We start from the raw sequence: 8,913 nt of genomic DNA on the forward strand, positions 1-8,913 counted from the left end.
ATGTCTGTCTGAGCTTTCAGAGAGGGGCTGGTGGGGCCCTGGGAGCCGTGGATGGGGCAAGGGCTTCCATGCAGAGGCTGGGCAGCATGGGTGAGGGGCGGCCGGGCAGGGCTGTGTGGATGCTGGGTCTGGGCAGTAGGCTTCAGGGCCTGGTGCTCCTGTTGCTTAAAGCGCGACAAGTTGAAGAACAGACCAAGGATGGCCTTCAGATTCCCATTACGTATCTCTGTAGAACAAACAGGTCGTTAGGGAGATGACAGATTTAAACATATGATATTGCACTATTAATTATGGTTTTACGGTATTTATGTCCACATTTAGAAACAATAGTATAGGCCTACGTTAAAGGCCAGTTTCAAACTCTGCAGACATGTCTGTACCCGAATGACATCTCCTAGCTGACAGGCCGATGCGCCTCTATCTAAAACTGTTGAGCAACAGTGAACCGCTCCCAACACCTACCCTCTGCACACAGTCCCTTAATGTTCACCCCTTTGGCAGCCAGAAAACCAAGACAAGTCTCGATGTTTTCAATCTGAGGAGCAAAAGGACACAAGGCCGTGTGAAAAGTTGACACAAGGCTACGGAAAGAACAATTATTCACTGATTTCAGCATGCAGGGATGGAGGGGGGGAGGGGGGGGGGAGGGGAATTGTTGTGTTGGGGACAAGCGTGACAATCGCAATCAATCTGTGAAAACCCCCAAAAAGAAAATCAAAAGTGCGTATCAAAGCCATCCAGTGGGCACAGTATATTCCTGGCTCCACACTCCCACTCAGCTGAGTAAATGACTGAGGGAGAGGACCCCGACCAGCAGGGGGGGGGTGGGGAGGCAGATGGCACTCTGTGGGGTGCCATACCATTAAAAACATCCTGCCTGCATGCCCACTGTGCTCAAAGGCCTTACTGTAAATAAAACAGGACTCCGCAAAGCAAACGGTGATCTGACAGTGCAAATAGCAGCTGTCAATGCGAGTAACATAACATAAGAGGTCAAAGGTGACCGGACCTCGGAGAGCACAGCGCTTTGACCGGAGGTCTGCATGATCTTCTGACTTTGCCACATGTCATGATGAAGTCCAAGAGTCTAACTAGAGCGAAATCTGTGACCTACCATTTGAGAGCGGCTCTGCGGGTATCCATTGATGTGTTGAATCTTCTCATTAGCTAGAAGAGATCATAGGAAGAGAAAAGAAAATAATTGTGCATACAATCACATATACTCTGTTTAATATGATTCATCCATTGGATCTGGTACCAGTATTACTGCATTTGGTATCAATAGCACCATCTTCAATAATAGCTCTCTCTCTCTCTCTCCTCTCTCTCCTCTCTCTCCTCTCTCTCTCTCTCTCTCTCTCTTCTATTACAGTTTAAATTAGAAGAAAATAACAGTCCAATTTTACATGAGAAAAAGAAACTCAATTTGAATCCAGTAACAAATGCTCCCCAAAAAAAGAAGCACATTCACAGTTATCCAAACAACGTCAAAGTGTCTACATACTCCAATGCTCAGATGAGCTGCCACGTACAAATACTAAGTTCCTGTCTATAAAGGAAAATGTCAAATAGAAACAGAAAATCCCTCAACACTGAAGCATCTGACTGTGAGGTCTGAGTGGAGAGTTCTTACCCACAACCTGGATGATCTCAGCCAGCAGGACCCCGTCCGCCACGTCCTGCTGCAGGTCCTTTATGAGGCGCCTGTGGCCCGATTTAGCCAAGTAGTGGTTTGCCCAGTCCGTGTAAATCTGTTTCAAACAGACGAGACAAGAGACCCCGCAGTCAACACCAACACTTCCTTCTTCACACACACACACACACACACACACACACACACACACACACACACACACACACACAGAAGTGTGGACAAGGATGATGTCAGACTGGTAAAGTGCAAATAGAACTTGCTTTTCCAGGACCTGCCATCTCCCCTCTCCTCTCTTTCAAATTCGGGCCACTGAGCACGAGTGAGGCTCCACGTGGCATTAAGAGCCAAGGAGCCGCCGCCACGGCAACAGCAGCAGCCACGGCAACAGCAGCAGCAGCAGCAGAGGCCCCCTCAACGGGACACGCAGAATGACATCACAGATTAAGATAGAAACACACTTCACCATCACCCCACCACCACCACCACCCCCAACCCCCTACCCCAACCCCACGAGCACTCTGGCGTGCTGCTCAGCGTAGTCTGAAGTAGTAATCCAGAGATCACTGCGGGTAATTGGCCCCTTCATTCTGACATCTCCTTGCAGCCGGGTAGGCAGTGGGCAGTTCCAGTTCCAGGGCAGAGTGGTTAGAGGATTAAGGGACTGAGAGGAGGGACAGAGAACCACAGAGGGCCTTCACGCTACAGGAACTCACTCACAAAAACCTGGACGGGAGGAAGGGAGAGAGTATCCCAGGGGATCACCCTTCACGTCAGACATCAGGGAGCATTCTGATAGAGAATTCTGCTCTGTGGATTTCAGCATGTCTATAGACATCCAATTAACCAGGTTGAATTCCTCTCAACTGACATATGAAGGTAGAAGGATAGATGGATGGATGGGTGGATGGATGGATGGATAGATATACTTGGACCTTTCATCAAAACAAACAGGGGAAGCACTATAGAGAGATGCACTGGTGCCCTCATACAGGCTCTGTGTTCTGCATGACGTGGCCTGCTGGTCTCCCATTAAATGTGAATGCCCATTGGTGGCAAGGAGGTCAAGAGGAAGCTGTGAGGGGGTTTTCTTTTTTGGGAGGGGGGGGGGGGGGGATGCTACAACCCCACCATCTGCAGTGTCTCAGAGAGGGCAAAAGCAAAGAATCTGACAGCGTAAACTTTGTAAATCTCTTAAGATTTTCACAGATTAAGTGTCAACAATTTGCCGGCACATCTGGCTGGCAGTAATAACTGTTTTCTTTTTTTGAGAGAGCTTCTGGATTATGAAAAGAGAGCAATGTTGGAAAGATGGGTCAAAAAAGTCAAAGGGTCTATTCCTAGTGGATTGAAACATCTAATCCTAGTGGATTGAATTAGATAATAATGATGATGAAAATATCAGGATTAAAACATAATACTGCAGGACAAACCAAAGATTCCATGTCGACCAACAGTGTATATGGTCCACTGACAGACAATGGCCACATGTTTGAGTAAAACAACACTGGATTATAGTTTGAAACAATCTACACTTCATGATCATGATTATTTCTTTGAATCTTTACATATTCTTTACATTTAAATATCTAAAGCACAGATCTGCCTCTTCACATACATGGCATTTATGATTGTGTTTGTGTCCATCACTACCACTAGGTGGCGACCGTCTCTATGTGAGTGGGTCCAAATCCCCCATCACTAATGTGTGTCAGTGGGCAAGAGGTCAGTTAGGGAAGAGTGGAGGAGAAACGGCCACATTCATCCAAAGCCACTGACCCCTGGTGCTGCGACCACGGCGCGACCTTTGCACCTTGACAGATCCCTTCTCCAAGCAACTGCCAGCAACAAACCGCACCCTCTCATTTCAGTATTTCTATCTCAGCATAAACAAGAAATCACAGCCTCACTGCACGTCCTGCACAGCTGTACCCCTAACATGCGCTCGGTTGCAGTACTCAGTCATCTAGACCAGGCACTCTGAGAGCCTTCGTGCCACTGGTCTGGGAGGCCCAGGACTCACCCCACCCACAGACACCCCGCAGCAGGCAGCAGCCGAGGGAGCCCTCCTCCGGCTCTAGACCCATGGGGCCTCTCTCCGCTGGCAGCCATGTGTTTGCAATAATAATCATGAGCTGCTTGCTGCTGTGGGCAGTTTTTACTTAGGCCAGTGGTAAAGGAGGTGGTTCCACTTGGCGGGGTCTCAAAGCGAGAGGCAAACAGCTGCATCTTTGCATATGTATGTGTGTTGTGTGTTGTGTGTGTGTGTGTGTGTGTGTGCGTGTGTGTAGTGTAGTGTGCTGTTTGTTAATTTCTTAAGTGGCTGGTGAGGTGTGTAATGGAGAGTGAAGCACACCTGGTCCCACCACCTCCTCTCAGCCCTGCTAAATCCCCCTCTCAGCTGAGGGCATACCTGGGCAGAGCAGGTGGTGGGGCCCCGTGGGGCCTGTTGGGGCCTCAGGGGTCGATTCACACAGGGCTCCGGTCATCATGCCCACTTCTGCATTAGGATCACATGAATCTGCACTGCACTGCACTGCACTCTGTAGCGCTGCTTTGCTGGCCTGACCATGAGGACACTTAATACCGTGGAATCAAGTCATTAGTGGTGCAGTCACAGCTTACGGTCAAAACAAAAGCACAGGGCAGATGATCTCACTGAAAATAAGACGCTCTTACACCAGCAGTCGTTTTTCTTAGTTCATTTTTCCATTCATCTACGCGCATTTAGATGTTTGAAGACCGATTTAGCGTACTTTAGCCTAGCCTGTTGAGAATATCACAACATAAACCAACAAGAATGACTACTCTAATGCTCAGACATAATAGAAGTCCATAAGAAATTTGACATTTTTATTTTTAAGGTAAATCATCTTGACCTGTCAACGTTACAATGTGAAGTTATCAATTAGAGACTGCTTTAGGCATCAGTTTCAGGGCCCACAGCACCAGTGATGCAATCCAAACCTCTGCAAAAGCAACAGCGAAACACCACAAGGACCTTTTTCTCCCTCAAGCACATCTTTTCCAGTCTCCCATGCCAGGAAACTGAACTGGGATTCTTTTTTTTTTTTTTTTTAAATGGGGGGACGAATTTTGCACTAGAACAACATTATTTTGTATTAGGCCTCGTGTCCCTCCTCCCGGAGCAAGGAGGGCCCTGGGCCATGGTGGGGGGGGGGTGTGTGGGGCACATATGGGCTCTCAAGCCCTGCATGCAGTGTGGTAGACCAGCCTCAAACTACAGCCCTGTAGAAAAACCACCGGCCACCGTGCACTAATGACAAGACCAGTGCCCGTCTTTCATCTACCCCGCCACATGCAGCGGCCCCTGCCACCACCCCACCCCACCCCTCCCCCACCCCCACCCTCCTCCTCCTCCTCTTTGGCTCCCGAGGGCCTCAGCTGGACCCACAGGGGGAAGCCACAGCCAACAGCCCCCACTGCTCACACCACCGCCGCCACCGCCACTGCTGCAGGGTTGTGTAGCTGGGACTTACCTTAGGCGAGCCACACTAGCTATAGACATGCCCTAGCATCTATCTGTGGTTGGACGCATAGCACCGTAATGGCTGGAGTCACAGAGAGCAGCAACTCCACTGTTTCACAGCTGCACCACAGGTTCAGGGCACAAAGGTGAAATCACACCCATGCAAACACACAAAAAAACATTCACAAACCACAACAGGTGTAAATTCCACTGACTAGTGCACATTCTTACTCTAGACTCTGCTCACAGATACACATAGTTTGAATCCACTAGCTACTTCAAACTGGCTATTTCAGTATTTCAACTATTCAACTGCTGTCCTACATTACTGAAATACAATTATATATGATACAATTATATTTCATCCATTTAACTAAATAACCTAAGCATTACAGATATCAGAGCTATGCTGATAAACCAACATGCAAAAAGCCACAGCACTCAAAAATGAATCTTCATATGGTCTCAATATCAAAGAAGCACAGGAACGGCTACCAATTACCCACTCAATGACAGTGACATAATGAGGACACAATGTCACGACCATCATAAATTGGCAAGCAAACCCTACTAAAGCGTAGCCAAATAATGAACAAAGCTGATAAACCTGCTAACAGAAACGCTATAATATAATGCCCAGGCAGTGGGGCAATCCAAAGTGCTTATCTGGAGAAGACCAAGGGCGTACTCTGACCTGAGGGTCCCCGGTGCTGCCTTTGGACGCGGGGCTTCTCTTCACCGGGGTGCCTGAGCCCAGGCTCTGGTACCTCTGCAGGGTCCTGTGGGGGCTCTGGCTGCCAAGCACAGCCTTGAGCTTGCTGACGGGTAGGGTGCCCGTCTTGGCCGGGTGCTGGGGAATGGGCAGGGCACTGTGTACCGGCTTGGGCAGTTCTGACTTCATCTTCGAGGCCACCAGAATGGCAGGCATCTTCCCTTGTCGCCGCTTTTCCAAGGACGTCTCCAAAACCACACACACACACACACACAGAGGCACAAATCTACTCACAAACCCCCATACACACACACACACACACACACACACAACTCTCCCAGCTTTCAAAAACAGAATCAGAACGACCACAACCACGGGTTCGAGTGGCTCAACAGCTGCAGCAAACCGACATAGGAGTGCACACACACTCCTAAACTTACACACTCAAACACAATACACACACATCCAAAATCTACTGAAAGTTGGAGAAGCAGCTTCAAGAAAGTCCTTTCCCAATGAAAAGTTCCCACAGGCTCTTGTTTATGTTGCCTTCCTCTTCAAAGCTGCTCTGTCATTCATCCAGGACAGAACCAGGGCTGGTTCCTCCCTCCCTCCCACCTGCTCCCTCTTCTTTCCCTGTGCAGCCTTCCCTAACTGATCCACACACACACACACAGACAAACACACACACACACACACACGTCCCACTGTGGGGCAAAAAGCAGGGACTCCACCTCCACAACAGGATCCAGGAACGACAGATAGAAGAGGAGCAACGAAGACAAACAAACACAAAGAAAGAGTGCAAAGAAAGAATGCAAAGAAAGAATGCAAAGGCAGCGTGCCTCTGACTAGCGCAGACTTTCAGGAGCGACCAGATTAGAAAGCCATGAGCCGTGAATGGCAGATGCTTCTTCTGGAGTGTGTGAGCGCGTGAGCGTGCCTTGTGTGTGTGTGTGTGTGTGTGTGTGTGTGTGTGTGGAGGGGGGATGGACCTAAAGACTGGGCTAAAGACGGGTAGACGGCCTAATCAGACGTAGTAGGGAAATCCTCCTCCTGCCCATTCTGCTCCAGCAGGCAGTCGATTCAGTGAGTCTGAGCCACTGAGCTCTCCCAACGGGCTAGATTAATACTACCCAACCAACACATGAGAGCCTTACAGTCAAGTCCCTCTCTCGCTCTATCCTTCCCACTCTCCCTTTGTGCCAGGGGAAACAAAGTTACCATATAAAGAAGACTGAGACCATCACCTAATCACTAGTTGGCAACGTTCCCTGGATCAGGATAGGACGGTTGGTTGAGCTGATCTGTATGTGTGTACGTGTGTGTTTGTGTGTCTGCATCATTCCAGGAATCAGGCCACCAGGGATCAGGTACATATATAGGACCATTTGACACAAATAACATCAGAATTATAGAGTATTTGGAGACTACAAAGAGTAAGGCACAATAATAAACTGTACTGGAACAATCAGCAGAACACAATAAGAGACTTTTGAACCCTAAAGCAGATGTAGATTCAACCTCATGATCCAGTTTAACCATGATTCTTTGTGGCACAACTGACATTGTTTGGAGGAGGAGCTGGGTGAGAGTGTCAAGTGTTTGTTTGCTTGGTTCACATAATCTAATGAGCTTTTGGAGGTCAGCTGAAGTTATTATCAGTGACTGCAGTCAGTGGGCAGTCAAAGTCAAAGTCACAGGTCAAAGAGAGCTGATAGTCTAAGCTATTTCCACATGGTGGGACATGTTATAGCTGCAATCCAATGGCTTGAGGCTCGACACCTAGTGTCATTCACAGTGCTTTAAAAAATAGAGGGCTCATCTAAATAGCTCAGGGAATCTCAACCTTGTGATGGGCAGGCTTGATTTAGGTGTATATTTCAAATGCATTTTCCTGATTTATCAAGTCCAACAGTTGTTTGAATTGTGCAGTATAGCAACCACTTATGTTGTATAACTGTTGTGTTTTTGTTGTTAATTCTGATATGTAAAAGCAAAAGAGTTACATCAGTGTTGTGACTGCTGAGCCCATGGTTCAAATCATTGAAACAGCTTGTTTGGTTCAGTTGCGTGGCCCTACATAACATCTGGAATAGAATCAGTAAACATTCAGATTCAAACAGCAGATACCTACAAAGCCTTTCACTGAAAGAACGGAAAAAAATAATCAGGTAATTTAACTCGTTCTAGACCTAGGTCACATGTCACACAGCAGAACTTTCCTTAAGGGACTACAGCAGGCTAAAGGCTAAAGGGAGAAAGTCCACAAACACCAAGTCCACAGTCTCCGCCTTGACCCCGCGTGACCGACACGCCATCGCCCATTCACTTGACTCCATCTCTGGGCGCGGGGATAAGCCTGTTCCAGATGGTCGCCAGCTCTCCGCAGCAGATCTGACACCTGTACAGCTCGACCCTCAATATGTTCCACTTGCACTGGCCGTCTCGCAAGAACCCTCCTGGGTTCAGTTTAAACGCTCGAGACAGCAGTGGGTCACAGTTGTGGGGAGGGGTGAGCCCAACCCCGCAGAGCTTATTCCTGGATTAGGGCAGCAGGAAAGCAAACATTAAATGTTTCGACAGGCAGCAGGGACGTGACTGTTTCGGATCTTTTTTTTAACCACGTCGACAACTGTTAAACCACAAAATAAAAGTCGCCCACTTTGATTACCAGGCGTCCGATCCACTTAACAGGAGACGGTAATCCTGTTTGTGAGAACGAGGAATTATAAAGTGAAACTATGACAGTGGCTCAGCTCGGGAGGCTTCCCTTGCTTCGATCCATCAAGAGCTTAGCTCAGGTGGGGAAATAAAGTTAACCTGGGCGGACCAAAGATGGGGCAAAGTGAGTTCAGATCAACAGGGCGCACTTATGCACACAAGCTACGCTGGCACGACCGCACGGCTTGGAGAACATGCCCACGAGCTGTGAAAGCCTCTGTCTAACGAGGGGTGCGACAGGTTCTCCGGGGGACAACCACTTCACCAGATGTGGCCGTGATGTAGAGCAGAGCCCTTCACTTCAGCAAATCTCCACATTACGGCCTAATCACAGCC

At 48.4% G+C, this 8,913-nt stretch overlaps 1 protein-coding gene across 4 annotated transcripts in view; it reads right to left on the minus strand.

Moving 5' to 3' along the window:
* LOC105889713 (neuron navigator 2-like) overlaps positions 1-6,311 on the minus strand; it is a 67,099-nt gene extending 60,788 nt beyond the window's left edge. For all 4 annotated transcript variants that reach the window (XM_031565246.2, XM_031565243.2, XM_031565244.2 and 1 more), the window contains exons 1-5: positions 5,836-6,311; positions 1,634-1,751; positions 1,115-1,167; positions 463-535; positions 1-226 (exon numbers count right to left, since the gene is read on the minus strand). The exon at positions 1-226 is cut by the window's left edge and continues 9 nt beyond it. In XM_031565246.2, coding sequence (XP_031421106.1) covers positions 1-226; positions 463-535; positions 1,115-1,167; positions 1,634-1,751; positions 5,836-6,069 — 704 coding nt within the window. In that variant the 5' untranslated portion in view covers positions 6,070-6,311. The remainder of the gene's footprint in view (positions 227-462; positions 536-1,114; positions 1,168-1,633; positions 1,752-5,835) is intronic.
* Between the last annotated feature and the right edge of the window lie 2,602 nt (positions 6,312-8,913).

Source organism: Clupea harengus, chromosome 3 (genome assembly GCF_900700415.2).
Source record: "Clupea harengus chromosome 3, Ch_v2.0.2, whole genome shotgun sequence".
Classification (NCBI taxonomy): Eukaryota; Metazoa; Chordata; class Actinopteri; order Clupeiformes; family Clupeidae; genus Clupea; species Clupea harengus.